Raw genomic sequence first — 16,117 nt, forward strand, 5'->3', positions numbered from 1 at the left:
CAGGCGTCTGTACATCTACAACTCATACCGATCTGCTGGTCATGATGCTGTTGTTAGAAGAGAAATACACAAGATAGCTACCCTATTGCCACATCATCTACATTTGTCTGGGTTTTACGAGAAAAAAAAGGCATCGATTGGATTAACCACCCATCATACAAGGGAAAACAACAGACTGATGACTTTGATGTCATGTATGTGAATGACTTGCCACAACAAGCCTTTGGCAGCATGTACGTATTTCAACATCATAGTTCCATTTTTTTTTCAAAATTATCAACCAATAATCATTTTTTTTCATTTTTCAGGGATTGTGGTGTGTATGTTGCCGCATTTGTTGAATACTGTTGTTCTGGACGAGGCGTTCCATTTGAAATTGATGCAGAATCACTACGTAATAGATACAGGGCATTACTATGGGAATACGGATGGCAAAAGGTTGATTTGAATGCCTTCAGTGACAATGAACTGCCGCCAAGACCAGTTAGGCCTGCCATAGATTACAACGCGGTTGACACAGTAGTTGTTAATTAGTCCACTAGGTTTTAATGTTGAATCGTTATTCACAGTATTGTTTTGCTGACCAATTTTGTACATTTTGTTGTGTTGTTTTGTTAAGAATTGACAAATTGCAGTGTTTTTTCATCAATGACTTAACTAATTTCTTTCACGACTATTTTTTGCTTAAGCCTCCCATATTTATATTTATCGTTTAATGAAAACAACTTCTGGTGTATTTCAATATATTCCAATGTATATACCCACTCTGCAATTTGACAAATTATTCCAGGTGAACTGGAATACTTCTGGTGTATTTCAATGTATTTCAGTTGACAAATTGCAGTGTTTTTCATCAATGACTTAACTAATTTCTATCACGACTATTTGTTGATTCATACGTCTTAATCACTATCCTTGGTTTGAATAGGTCTGAGCAATATTCATCAGGCATAAGACTTTTACTCTTCAATACAACTCATGCATGTGGACATGGTATCTCGTCCATTTGGAACATCCGACAACTGCATGTTTTCTTTTTAAGATCAATTGTGAAACGCCTTGCCTCATTATTTACGGTATACACATATTCAGTTGATGGTTCAACCTAATCAAGAAGAAATGTGTCAGACCAGAATACATTGAATATTAACAATGATAAGTAATATGAAATACATGGAAATATACAATCCAAACTGAATTACTTAAGTACCTTCTAAAATATACTGAAATATATGTAGGCAGACTTCAACAAAATAAACAGTAACATACCGTCATACGTAGAGATTTACATTCGCTTATTGATAATAATTGATGGAATGCTTTTCCAAGTGTTGTGAATGTGTATGTACCGTTCCTCCTATTAGTGCAATTCCATCTCCCAAACATCTTCCTCACTTCTTCAAGAAAATCTAAAATAGGCAACTCTCTTGCTGCTACCAATTTTCCATTAATACATTCAGCTATATTTGAGGTCATTGTCCATCCTCTGTTAACGGTCGAATACAGTCGAGCCCACTTTTCCCTTCCAGCATCCTCCAAGTACTCTTTTACCCTAAAATCAACCTTTTCAATCTTCTCAATCAACTTATCAAACTCAGCCTGTGTGTATGCTTTTGCAAGTGCATAGAATACAGGACTCAATACTTCACCATTCGACTTGTATTTCGTGGGCACATTTTTCCATAAATGCCATATGCACGCCAAATGTGGCACAGTTGGATATACTCTAGACACCGCCTTAATGATGCTCTCATGTATGTCTGATACAACACACATGTTATCCCTATTCCCATAAGCTTGTTTAAACTGCTCAAAGAACCAGGTCCAGGACTTATCGTTCTCTGAATCTATCACACCATATGCCAATGGTAGAATATTACCTGCACAAACATCTTTTGTGTATTTATAGTGAAATATAGCATAAATCATATTGGAAATACACTGGAACTAGAATGAAATACAACGAAATATACCAAAAGCAGAAAAAAATGTATTTAAACATGTTGGCACCTACCTGCACCATCCAACGTGCTGGTTGATACAAAAGTATCGTTATATGTAGTTTTAAGGTGGGAACCATCTACTACAACTATTGGTCTACAACACTCGAAGCCTTTTATGAACGCTTTAAGTGCTATAAACAAATACAAGAACTCATTTTGTTGTGTTTTTTGCATTCTCACATGTGATCCAGGGTATGTTTTATCCAATATGTACACATATCCCGGTAACATCTTGTATGATTCTGTTGGTTTCCCTCTTAATTCATTCTTGCCTTTTCTCTAGCCCTTCAGGCCGTCATATAAGAAACATCAACGCCATACTCATTTTTTACGTCGTCTACTATATCACCAGGTGTATATTTCCTCTTGTGATTTGCTATTTTTGGCTTAACAACTGACGCCCCAATCAACCAACTTGTTGCTTGCCTTTGGAAATACACTTTGTCCTTCAATAGACACGTATGTTCGTCATGAAAATATCTCACTCTGAACATTTCAGAGTTCTCAATACTTGAAGCTCTGAATTTCCAATGACAATCAGTTGAACAACATACCAGAGTGTAACTACATAAACGAATACAAAAAAAAGAACAGTCAGATTGAAGTTTCAAACACATACACGATCCTAAATACATTACCTTTATATACTGAAATGGTTACATAATGGAATTAAATCATACAAACAACGCATATTTCAATGTATTTAATTAAATCCAACTGAAATATAATGTCACTACAACAGTTTATGTCACAATAGTTCAATGTATTTCATAGTATATTTCAATGTATTTCATAGTTTTTCGGAATAACATACCTTATGGCATTCGACCTTTCTGTCCTGAAATTGAATCTTTGGCGAATTGGATAATTCGCCATAACATTCTTCAAAGTATCCTTATCTTTGTAGATTTGATCAACAAAAACATCCTTCTGTTCCTTGTTCGAAATTATCAAGTTATCGTTGTTTTCAAATAAAACAACAGCCTTAGCACAATCCGACGCATTAATGAGTCGTGAAATTACGCGATATTCGACGCTAATTCCTTAAGCTTTTGTGACTCCTTAAGCACTTTTGTTGTTACTTTTTGTGTTTTTATGTTGTTTTGTAGGAAAAGATGCCCGAAGAGCATAAAAGAGCAAAATGGATCAAAATGGACCAAAATGGAACAAAATAGAGCAAAACAAGCCAAGTAGCTGAAATGAGTGATCGGAAGATACCAAGTGAAAAGAAAGTCAAAAAGAGGTCAAACTGGACATTTTTGCAAAACTGTCAAAACTGGACAGTTTTGCAAAAACGGGCAGAATTGCAAAAACAGAAATATGGGGGCAGATTTTGACATTTTTTGGACTTGGAAAAATTGGGGGGAGCTACAAAAGAGAGGCTAGGGCAAAACATTTTCTATCTTTGGTCATTTTGCAAGTTTTGGAGGCTAGGGTTTTCACCTACACCATTGGAGGAGAAGATTGGAGCACTTTAATGAGATAATTCTTAAACCTTTCTTCAATTCCTTGTTTTGTATTGAATATTTTAGTGTGTAGTATTTCATTTCTAGACTTGAATCTTGTTTATGAAAATATTCTTGATTAAAGTTTGGATTGAAACTCTTGTTTTGCTTATGTATTGAATGATTCTTATTGCTATTGAAGTGGGTCTTTGTTGATTTAATTAATCTCGTTCTTGAATGTTTCCAAAGGGATTAGCTAACCCTAGGACTCACCCATTTACTTAGATTGAGCTTGGAAAAGGAAATCTAGGTTGGGAAAGATTAATTAACAAGAATTTGGGTCATTAAACTCATCTAATAACTTGAGCTCGGAAGAGGATAGTTACTTGAGGTTAAATTGATTGTGCCTAATATCACACTCTAAGGCTTGGAAAAGCTTAGAGTGAAATTCATTGATTTGGTTGGAAGACTTTCAATGAGATTTTAGATATCATTATCTATTGACACAAACCCGCTCTTAGTTGTAAAATCATAAAATACGTTGGATAGTTACTTGAGTGTAATCTCCTATTATCCATGCTTGTGGCCATTGATCATTTTACTCGCTTTCTAGGTTAGTTTACATTTCCGCATTAGTTATAATTTTCTCAAACAAAAACCAAAATATTATCTATCGTTTGGCTTTAGCGTAGTTGGTGAAAGTTCCTTACTTTCTTAATCGCCTAGCACATTGTTCCCTGTGGGATCGACCCCGACTCATAGTTGGGTAAATATATTGCATACGACCGTGTACACTTTCTCTTTGAGGAGTGTATTTGGACGTTATCAAAAATGGCGCCGTTGCCGGGGAACAATTTGGCGTATTTAGGTTAGTTTGGGATTTAAGCTTGCTTGCTTTGGTCAAAATTCGTAAATATTAGTGTAGTTGTTTTCTTTGCTTGATTTTATTTTTATATAAAAAAAAAAAAAAAAAAAAAAACTGACCAGTTTTGCAGAATTGCAAAACTGTCCAGTTCTGAAAAACTGTCCAGTTTTTGCTTCTGCAGAAACTGTCCAGTTCTGAAAAACTGACCAGTTTTGCAGAATTGCAAAACTCTCCAGTTCTAAAAAACTGTCCAGTTTTTGATTTTTGCAGAAACTGTCCAGTTCTAAAAAAAAAAAAAAAAAAAACATGGCATCTTGGAATGAAAACGAAAATGGGTTTGATGGTTGCAATCCATATTTTGATGACCCATGTCCATATTGTGAAGGACCCCACTTTTGGCAAGATTGTGAATATGCTCCCGGGAGAGAGATGTGTGCACCGTCTCAATCCTATGATGAGAGTATTTGTAATGTATGTGGTGGCCAAGGTGGACATTGGGGTGATTGTCCCAATTATTTTACTTCCCCTCCCCCAAGTTGTTCTAACGAAAATGCGAGCTGTGCTTTTGAGTTTGACAGGGCCAACAACATGACAAGTGAAGGACAAAGTGCCGGATATGAAGGCATCATGGCAATGCTCCAAACATACTTAGATCGAGAAGCTAAAATGGAGGAAGAGCGAAAGCTCCTCCAACAATCCGTTTTAGAAAATGGAAAAGCCATGAAAAGAATGAATGATTCATTGGAGGATGCCAATTCCTCAATTGTCATGGAAGTGTCAACTCCTCAAAATGAAATGGTTGAAGAAGAGATTTCAAGTTTACAAGATGAGCCCGAAAATTCGTGTGACCACAACGAAAGTTGTGAAATTGAAGAAGTGGTTCAACTTGAAGAAGAAGAGCAAAATCTTGAAGAAGAAATCTCCAATTCTCAAAAAGAAGAAGTTGAGGAAATTTTGAAAAGCATAATGGGGAGGAACAAAAACTATGGGCAAGTCTTGACCAGATTGTGGGAAGAAGTTCAACATGGAGATGATGAAACTATCCAAAAGGTATATCTCACCATGGATGGATTTTTACAAGAGTTGGACGACTCTCACAATGAAGAAAATCTTGACAAAATGGAAATTTTGAGCCAAGATTGGCTAATGAATCAAGCTCAACAACTTGAAGCCTATGGAAATCACCGTGAAGGCATTTCACGGATGATGGAAGAATTTCTGAAAATGCATGTTGAGCAAAGTCAAGAAGTGGAGCTACTTGAAATTACTATCCAAAAATTAGAGGCCGAATTGAATGCAAAGATTGAGGCATGTGATGCTCAATATCAAAGGGCCATGGATTGTAGTTTTGAGTTGGTTTCCAATGAAGAAGAGGTCAAGATTGATTTTGATGAGCTAATGGCGAATTGCCAACCTACCAACCCAAAATTAGTGAATGATGCCGAAGTTAAAGAAATGATACTAGAGTTGCATAAAAGAGTTCATAATATAATTTTTGAAGACTCTAGTTCATTTTTTGGTGAGGATGTCAAAACTCATGCAAATTTGGAATTTGAGCGCGCTGGACCACATTCTAACCATTTTTCAACATTGTGCTTGGTTGATGATATGGAAATTGAACTAACCAAGCCAATGGAGAATTTTGGAGATGAAGAAGAAAGCGTTTTCATATTGAAGTTTGCTATGCCAAGAAGACAAAATGGCATGCCTCACTTACGGGCCAAGAAGTGCAAAATGCGACACTCGAGAGTTGGCCTCCTCGTTTTTCTGCCACCGCCCCATGAGCGTCATCATGATCTTGATTCAAAGTTGGGGCGCAAATTCATATCTTCCAAATGGAAGGAAAAGTGGTAAAGGTAACCGTCGTGCCGCGACGTTAAATCAAGCGCTTGGTGGGAGGTAACCCATCGTTTTAAAAGTTTTTAATCGTTTTTGAAATTTTATTTTTTAGAATAGTTTAGTTTATGGTTTTTGACTAATCTGCAAAGTTTCAGAACTTTTGGAGTTATTTTGAGCATATCGGATACCCGGACAGCCCCCAAAACCAGTAAAAGCTGCAAAAAAATATTTTCTGGTGTCACAACATGCGATTCGCATGTCATACATGCGAATCGCATGTTGCGTCGCATGTGGTGACAGACACTAAAAAAAAAAAAAAAAAAAAAAAAAAAAAAAAAAAAAAAAAAAAACTTTTTTTTTCTGGTGACATCACATGCGACTCGCATGTCATACATGCGACTCGCATGTCATACATGCGAATCGCATGTGGGGTCGCATGTCATGCCAGTAAAAAAAAAAAAAAAAAAAAAAATTTTTTTTTTTTTCTTCCTTTTCTATTTTTATGTTTTGTTTCGATTATGTGCAGCGAGGACACTGCAATGTTTATAGTTGGGGGTGGCACGTGGTAGGGCATTATATTTTGAAATTTGTTCAAAATTTCTGAAAATTTTGTTCTTTTGACATGTTGTGGATTAGTCACTCTTATTATTTTATTTTCTTTCTTAACTTCTTTCATTAGTCATGTAAGTTTAGGTGTAGGTTCTCGTTTGAGGAAAAATGTGAAAACTCTTGGCTTGTTTGGTACTAATAGAGTTAGTCTCTTGCATGTGAAATTGAAATGTGAATACCTCTCCAAATTGTTGTGAAAGTTAAAAAGCAAGGTGCATAGGAAAGAATGATTTTTGTGACAACTTTTTGGCTCATTTTGTGACTCTTTACCTACTAGTGTGTTGACTTTGGATTATGAGATATTACGCTAGTTGTTCTTGCTTGGGAAGTGAAATTGATCCATCTTGACTAGTTCATATGCCATGTGTGTGAGTGTTTGTCGAATAATTCTTGTGTTTACTTTTATCATCTAGAACTTGCCCGGTTAGTCGTTCATTGCTAATTTTGATTATGTTGGTTGGAGAGATGACCTTGGGATATCTTTGTGATTTTTGAAAAAGCCTCTTTAGCCTTTCTAGCCTACCATTGCATAAATAATATCACTAGTAACCTCATTTGAGCTTATGACCTTTTCTTTGATTGCCCCATTACAAGTCTTTACCCTGTTCGATGAAAAGTCTCTCTTTTGAACCTTTCCCTCCTTGAACATGAAATTGTGAATTTGAGGCCAAAAGCCTAAGTTGGGGGTGTTAGTGTTGCTTGAGAGTGGTGAAGGTTGGTGTTGTGAAAAAAATCAAAAGAAAAGAAGAAAATTTGAAAATACAAAAAGGTTGCAAACTTTTTGTGCAAAAAAATGTATCTTAAAAAAAAAAGAAAAAAAAAAAAAAAAAAAAAATTTGCAGGTGGCATCACCTGCGACTCGCATTTCAGACATGCGATTCGCATGTGGGGTCGCAGGTCGTGCCAGTGTGTAAAAAAAAAAAAAAAAAAATTTTTTTTCTTTCTCTGTTTTGTTTTGATTATGTGCAGTGAGGACACTGCAATATTTATAGTTGGGGGTGGAATGTGCTAGCACATTATATTTTGAAACTTTATAAAGGAAGTGTGAATAATTGGGGAAACTGGTATGCAAAGGAAGGAGTGATATTTCGAAATGAAGAAGAAAGTGGACATAAAGTATGTGTAGTGTTCAAGGAGGGCGTAGTCAGTTGTATCTCAAATACTTATCCTACCCTTCCCTAAGCCTACATTACAAGCTTAAAAAGCGCCTATGTGATCTCCAACCGAATGTTCTTGAGTTAGTGATAAACGAAAATAAAGGCAAGCTTATGGTGTGATATTTGTTAGCACTAGAACTTCTTTGTTGAGTGTGAGCGACTTTTGTGTATTTGTCCCTTGTGTCATTGCTGTGAATATTGTGATTTTGGGACTTTCTTTCTTGTGAGGGCATATGGATTACGATAGAGTGGTGATGTTCAAAAATTCCAAGTTGAGTCAAGTGAGCATATCTAGCAAACTAGTGGTTTTGACTCACTTATTGAGACTTGAGTGTTGTTGCTTGATTATTTTAAATCTCTATTGCATTCTTGAAATTGTATTTTGAATGAGGGAGTTATTTGGTTGAAGCTTCACATGCTTGTAGCCTAATTGTTGGTACCAACCAAAGTCATGCTTTTGTGCTTAAAATGGATCCTCATTGAGATTTTTGTTTTAGTTTGCTTGAGGACAAGCAAAGACTTTAAGTTGGGGGTGTTAATGAGTCGTGAAATTACGCGATATTCGACGCTAATTCCTTAAGCTTTTGTGACTCCTTAAGCACTTTTGTTGTTACTTTTTGTGTTTTTATGTTGTTTTGTAGGAAAAGATGCCCGAAGAGCATAAAAGAGCAAAATGGATCAAAATGGACCAAAATGGAACAAAATAGAGCAAAACAAGCCAAGTAGCTGAAATGAGTGATCGGAAGATACCAAGTGAAAAGAAAGTCAAAAAGAGGTCAAACTGGACATTTTTGCAAAACTGTCAAAACTGGACAGTTTTGCAAAAACGGGCAGAATTGCAAAAACAGAAATATGGGGGCAGATTTTGACATTTTTTGGACTTGGAAAAATTGGGGGGAGCTACAAAAGAGAGGCTAGGGCAAAACATTTTCTATCTTTGGTCATTTTGCAAGTTTTGGAGGCTAGGGTTTTCACCTACACCATTGGAGGAGAAGATTGGAGCACTTTAATGAGATAATTCTTAAACCTTTCTTCAATTCCTTGTTTTGTATTGAATATTTTAGTGTGTAGTATTTCATTTCTAGACTTGAATCTTGTTTATGAAAATATTCTTGATTAAAGTTTGGATTGAAACTCTTGTTTTGCTTATGTATTGAATGATTCTTATTGCTATTGAAGTGGGTCTTTGTTGATTTAATTAATCTCGTTCTTGAATGTTTCCAAAGGGATTAGCTAACCCTAGGACTCACCCATTTACTTAGATTGAGCTTGGAAAAGGAAATCTAGGTTGGGAAAGATTAATTAACAAGAATTTGGGTCATTAAACTCATCTAATAACTTGAGCTCGGAAGAGGATAGTTACTTGAGGTTAAATTGATTGTGCCTAATATCACACTCTAAGGCTTGGAAAAGCTTAGAGTGAAATTCATTGATTTGGTTGGAAGACTTTCAATGAGATTTTAGATATCATTATCTATTGACACAAACCCGCTCTTAGTTGTAAAATCATAAAATACGTTGGATAGTTACTTGAGTGTAATCTCCTATTATCCATGCTTGTGGCCATTGATCATTTTACTCGCTTTCTAGGTTAGTTTACATTTCCGCATTAGTTATAATTTTCTCAAACAAAAACCAAAATATTATCTATCGTTTGGCTTTAGCGTAGTTGGTGAAAGTTCCTTACTTTCTTAATCGCCTAGCACATTGTTCCCTGTGGGATCGACCCCGACTCATAGTTGGGTAAATATATTGCATACGACCGTGTACACTTTCTCTTTGAGGAGTGTATTTGGACGTTATCACGCATCCAAATCATTTGAATCAACTACGTCCATAGCATGCATATAATCATTAAATTCAAGTTGAAACATATCGTCTCCAACAGCAGATTCGCCGGACACAAAATTCTCAAGATCATTATCAGTTATGCTAACGCACAACGGATATGCTTCAAATCCCTCGTTTTCTCTCTTAAGCTCAACATACACCCTTACTCCCATATCGTTGCATATTTCCATTGGCATATTGTCTCCTTCAACAACATATTTTATTGATATTGTTTTCCTGCTAATATCAACACCTAGCTGAATTGCTATAGTTTCAACCAAATCACCGTATGAACAATAATCTTTGAAGACAACTGCGTCTAGTTTGTAATTAACAAAGCAATTCTGTTCATTCCAAAAACCGGAGTGTTTGATCACTGTTGTTATGCTTGACATGTTTCGTTTTGATAATTCAACAAAACTAGAAGAACAGTGACTGCATTGGAAAAAAAATCATCATTCCAATCACAAAAAATTGAATCAAAAAACAATCTCGCACAAATCATTGAAAATTTGAAACATACTTTTTGTAGAATCTGAAATACAAATCTGATCTTCACTAAAATTCCATATATACACTCGTTCGTATCTTATTGTGTGTATTTCAACTTGCTTTGAAGAATTCGAATGTAGAAAACAGAGCTCAAAGAGATTCTTCTGTATTTGGAAGTTTTTAGATCTTTAGTATTTTTTGAATTCAAAAAGTTTTGATTGTGATAAAAGTGGAGAGAGATACGTAAGCTGTTATGGAAGAAAATTTGTTACGCGTGATTAATGGGAAGATTTAAACTGAATCCCTGAATTTAAAAAAAAAACTTTTCCATAAATAGGGCCTAATTTTACTCACTAGTGTCGTGCGTTTCCTGTATTTCACTATATTTCAAAAAAATGAAATACACACGTTTTATTAGAAAAACCAGCTACGCTTAGTAAATAACAATTTTATAGCTATTTCTTGTTACAAGCTTCTAAAAGGTAGCTATTTATGTAACTTTTACTAAGCACAACGTGTTGGACCTATGCACCGAATACTGGGCTTGTAGTTGTTAGGACTTCCAAGTTTTATCGGGTCATTCGCATAAATGGCCCAATTTTGGGTTGGTCTTTAATTCTTATCCTTCAAATTTGTGGTCTTTAATTTTTATTTTTTAACACTTTTGGCGCGGCATAACTTTAGATTTCGCTTGGTAAAGTTTACATTTTGCTCGGCATATGTATCGTAACATCTCACAAGTCATGTCGGACACGGTAAAACTTTTAACACTCAATATAATCTGAAAATACTACACAACTTATGTCGCATAACTTAATTCTTACAGAAATTGTGCCGAACGAGGCAAAAATTCAATTTCCAAAGATAACTATTACAGAACTTATGTCGAGCGAAATGAGTCTGAATAATTATTTAAATGAGCAGCAGGAACAAAAAGACTGACAAATATTAGGGTAAAAATTAAAGACCGGTGTGTTTGAACTTTGAAGGACAATCCGTGCAAAAACTTCGGCTTTATCTTTCCAATTCAAGATTTTGGACAAGTTGCTAGATAGAATCCATAAGGAAAGAGAAGAGTTGAATAAATCCTGTTCGAGTGTTATGTTTGCTATATATATTTATATCTGTTGCCTTTTTTATTTTTCCCAAGATGCCATTTTCAATAAAACATGTTGCTTATTTGCGCTTTAAGTTGAAATATGTATAATATAGGGTAACCTACACAAATGACTACATATTATCAGCTTCTAACGAATCGTAGCTAGTTTTTACATAATTACGGTCCGTAGCTAGTTTTAGACAATTCGCTTGTATTTGAGTGTATTTGAATACACTGTTCAGTTGTATCCAACCTAATTTGATGTCGCGTGTTTTTGAATACATGAAACCTTAATTTCTTTGAATAGATGTGTATTCAAAATGATTATATTCCAATGCATTTAAATACACGACAGAGCTGTGTATTTCAGTGTACTTATATATTGATCTATCCTTTTGTTTTGACTGTATTTGAATGTATTCGAGCTCCGATTAGCAAGGTCGCCGCCGGACGACGCAAGATTGAATGTATTCGTTGTATTTGTGTTGTCGTCGGCTAGTATTTCACTGCTATAGAGTGTATTCGGGAGTATTCAAAAACGTAAATCGTTTGTATCAAACAATGACAGGGGTAAATTTATATAAAAACAACAAAATTTCAGATACCCTGTATTTACTCAAAAAAATTGTATACAAACGTATGTATATATATCATTCAAATAACACATACAGTCAAATACTTTTAGTTTTGCCCAAAAGTACAATCCATTAAATGAATACAACTTATAATTACACTCAAAAAATGACGAATACACTCAGATCTGAGATAGAAGAAGGAGAAGAAGCCATGAATTCCGGCCAGACGAATACATTCAAATACACTCAGATCTGAGGAACAAGCAATCAAATGCATTTAAGAATCTAATGGGAAGTAGGTTATCAAAGAAATCCATTTCATTTCACGGACAGAATTCAGGGAGCACAAACCCGGAGTTGTTGCGAAAAGCCGGAGACGGTCCCAACTTGCTCTGCCAAAATCCACATTGAATGGTCGTTAGAATATAGGGAAAAGGGTCAAAAATACCCCTTTACTTTGGGAAAAGGGCTAAAAATATCCTCCATTATAAATTTGGATAAAAATTATCCCTCCTGTCATTAAAGTTTTCAAATATACCCCTGTCTTAACGGAAATTCTCAAAATAACCCGATTTTATTTTTAAACCCGACCCAACTAAATAAAAAATCCATATAGGCTACCCGTTCCAGTGCCTAGTGGCTCCAGATGTAGGACTCGGGAACAAGCTGGTCGCATATGGGTTTTTTGTGTAGTTGGGTCGAGTTTAAATGAAGTAGGTTTAAAAATGAAATCGGGTTATTTTGAGGGAATTGGTGATTTCCATTAAGATAGGGGCATATTGAAAACATTAATGATGGGAGGGGTATTTTTTACTCAAATTTGTAACAAATGATATTTTTAGCCCTTTTGCCAAAGTAGAAGGGCATTTTTGACCCCTTTCCCTAGAATATATGGTATGTATATAGAATGCACGTTTGAGATTTACAAATATATATACACACACAGGGAAAGAGAGAGAATACATAATTGTAGCTCTTTGAAATTGACGATAGCGATGGGAAATTGCTGCTCTGACATAGCAGGTGGTCAGTCGGCAGTCGCCTGTACCGGATTAACCAGGGAAATCAAGCCAACGCTCCTAACGAAGCTGTCGATGCTTTTCGATCAACCTACAACATCCAAATTTCAGAGATAATTGTATTCGTCATCACCGGCGGCTACAATCTGAGAAGAAGCCATGGATTCCGATATCCGTCCAAATCTGAGAAGAAGTCATGGATTCTGGCATCACTAGCGGCTACGAGTGCCACCTTAGCTGCGGCGGTGCTAAGGACTAGCACATGTACGACGACGCCGGATCCGATGGAGAAGAGATAGAACTGAGAGAGAGAGAGAGAGAGAGAGAGAGAGGGGGGGGGGGGTGAGGGAGAAGAGACAGATGTGAGGGAGAACGTTTGATACAAGCAAGTAACCGTATGTATTTGGTATAGCTACAATATGTAAAGTGAAAATTCATTGTAGCTATGAAAAGTAATCAAATTAAATAGTAGTTACAATCCATAAATACCTCTTAGAGTTATCTATGCCATGTAAAATTTCTCATAATATATAGTAATCCCTCTGTTTCAATTTATGTGAACCCATTTAACTGGACACGAAATTTAAGAAAGATTGAAGACTTTTGAAACTTTTGGTTCAAAATAAGTCTTGAATATTTGTGTGGGTGTAAATCATTTCATAAAGTGAATTTGTTTCCAAATTAGGAAAGAAGTCATTCATTTTGGCATGGACTAAAAAATAAATAGGTTCACATAAATTGAAACAGAGGGTTTATTAAATTAAAATTTTATGTGGACCAATATATAAAAGCTACATATTTAATTAATAATTATATGTCATATAATTATGTCGTTAATGGAGGGACAACTTTAAACCTGAAAATAACATCAGAAGAGAATTTGATCCAATAGATGAAGGAGGCAACTTTGAGTCATTTGAAATCATTGAGCCATTTTGATTCAATAGGTGAAAGGAGGGATAAATTTGATTCAATGATTGGAAGAAGGATATTTTTGAACCATTTCTAATACGTTGAGGACATTTTTTGACCTTTTTCTAGAAAAAAGAGTGTATTATATGGATGTGCACACAGCTGAAGTTAGAACGCTCATGCAAGTGATTTGGTCATTCATGTAGAAGGAAGAACTACTATAAATTGAAACGACCTCCACTCTCCAATTCTTATTTTTGTTTACATGTTGCTTCCTGCATTCCTCATATCTATTTTATGTAACATTATTTTTTATTAGTCCGTTCCAAAAAGAATTATATTTTTTAATATTTGAGAATAATATAATTTTAAACTTCTCATTTTACCTTTAACGACATGTTTTCATATAGCTACAAAAATGTCATGGTATATTTAAGACCCATATTTCAAAATTTAAACTATGCTACTGTAACGTTCCGTTAGGTCATTTTGAGATTTTATCCTTTTTTCGCCAAATGACCTTTCTCCTAGCTTTATAATGGTGTATTTGACTTGCGGGGATGGGTGGCGCGATTCTCGATGCTTTCGGGTGAGTTTTGGGCAAGAAATAGGATAGTTTGGTAATCCTCAAGGTAAGAAATGAGAATGGTTGACCAGAGTCAACATCGGGGATAAATAAGTCTTTTTTGAAGTATTGTTGATTCTATTAGGTCTGGAACGTGATATATGACTAGCCGAGTAGTTGGTTTGAGTCCCGAGAAGTTCGGGTGTGATTTGAATTTTGGGCTGGAAGCTAGTTAAGTTTAAAGTTAAGAGTTGACAACAGACACAACATCGGGTCAAGACGATCCCCTATGTATGTTTTAAGCGTGCAAGCAGGTTCGTAGCGTGTTTTATGACTGAATTGCATATTTGGTTTGTGTCCGGGAATTCCGGATGATTTTTGGTGGTTTTCTCGTATCTGGTACAAACACAATTGCGATTAAAAAGGACAACAATTGATGTAAAATGACCGCAAATGTTGCATCTTCAGTGACCGTAAATGCGGTAAAAAGACCGCAATTGAGGCGCCTGCAGACTCAAATATCCCAAAGTCAAATTTGAATATTTTATTTCAAATCTTGAGCTAGAGACTCGATTTTGGGTGATTTCAAAGGGACTTTTCACGTCTTGGCTTAGGGGTAAGTTTCTAACCTTAATTTTGGTATTTCCCTGTGATTTCATCTTTTATTTTGCGATTCCATCCATGATTTAGTCATAGAAATTATGGTTTTCCATGGAAATGAGATTTGAGTAAAATGTGGAATTGCATGTCAATTTGTTATCGGATTTCGATGATTTTTGAGATTTTTAACCTTTAGGCTACGGGAACTGATTTTTCAATAATTCCCTTGTGGGTCTGGGTTCGACTTTTTGGATTCGAATTATTAATATAGCAATATGGATGTCTACGGACTCGTATGCTATCGTAAAATCCGTATTTGAACAGATTGAGATCATTCAGAGGCTCTACGGAAGGGCAAGGCTTTGCTGTAAGTGTCAGACTCCTAAACAGGCAAGTTGAGACCTTACTTAACTCTGTTTAAAGCGTGGTTGGTTAAAATGAACTAATAAAGAGAGTGATATGGGGAAATAAATGGGGTCCCGTACTTGTGAGGTGACGAGCACTTGTATTGGGTATCAGTGTGTCATATTGTGGAAATTTGTGTAGAATCGAGTCGTAGAGTGCATTCTGAATGCCATGCTTTGGGCATTTGCTGATATCTTAGATTACTTTACATGAATTGTGATTGAGACATGATATCTCTTATTTGATGATTTATGATTATTACATGTCATATTTGTGATTGTGTGTTCTCATCACTCCTTAATACTCGTTTAAAAGTGAGAATGAGCTAAGATTGAGCCTTTTACTTCATAGCTTGTTGATTTTTTCGTGCATGTCACATTTATGCTTTCATATAGTATCTCATTCATATTACTTGAGGAATACATATTTGATGTCAGATGAGAAATGGTTTTGGACGGAGTGATGAGAATGATATGAGCCTAAATTGGCTAAAGACTGGCAATATGAACCTAATTGGCTAAAGACTGGTAATATGAACCTGATTGGCTAAATATTGAGATTAGAAGCCTAAGGTGGCTAAGAACCCGATGGGAAATGGTTCCAGGTGGTGTATGGATCTCGTAAGTCCCCCATGGGTCACATATTTCATATTACGGAGCGTGTGTACACCGGTGATGAAAAGGGTACATCGGTGATGGAAAA

At 35.7% G+C, this 16,117-nt stretch overlaps 1 protein-coding gene across 1 annotated transcript; it reads right to left on the reverse strand.

Annotated features, from left to right (window-relative positions):
• Nucleotides 1-976: 976 nt before the first annotated feature.
• LOC132620103 (uncharacterized) lies at nucleotides 977-2,234 on the reverse strand. The gene is made up of 3 exons (XM_060334813.1): nucleotides 2,015-2,234; nucleotides 1,270-1,880; nucleotides 977-1,105 (listed from the first exon to the last, which is right to left on the reverse strand). The coding sequence occupies exons 1-3, from the start codon at nucleotides 2,232-2,234 to the stop codon at nucleotides 977-979; spliced, it is 960 nt and encodes a 319-aa protein (XP_060190796.1).
• Between the last annotated feature and the right edge of the window lie 13,883 nt (nucleotides 2,235-16,117).

This window comes from Lycium barbarum, chromosome 11 (assembly GCF_019175385.1).
Source record: "Lycium barbarum isolate Lr01 chromosome 11, ASM1917538v2, whole genome shotgun sequence".
In the NCBI taxonomy this organism is placed as follows: domain Eukaryota; kingdom Viridiplantae; phylum Streptophyta; class Magnoliopsida; order Solanales; family Solanaceae; genus Lycium; species Lycium barbarum.

Bases quoted from the DNA above. Each gene is read 5' to 3' on its own strand.
- LOC132620103 (XM_060334813.1), bottom strand. From the start codon at position 2,234: ATGTTACCGGGATATGTGTACATATTGGATAAAACATACCCTGGATCA. The intron at 1,881-2,014 runs GTAGGTGCCAAC...ATGTTTGTGCAG, and splicing joins CAGCACGTTGGATGGTGCAG to GTAATATTCTACCATTGGCA. The intron at 1,106-1,269 runs GTATGTTACTGT...CTTCTTGATTAG, and splicing joins GTAAATCTCTACGTATGACG to GTTGAACCATCAACTGAATA.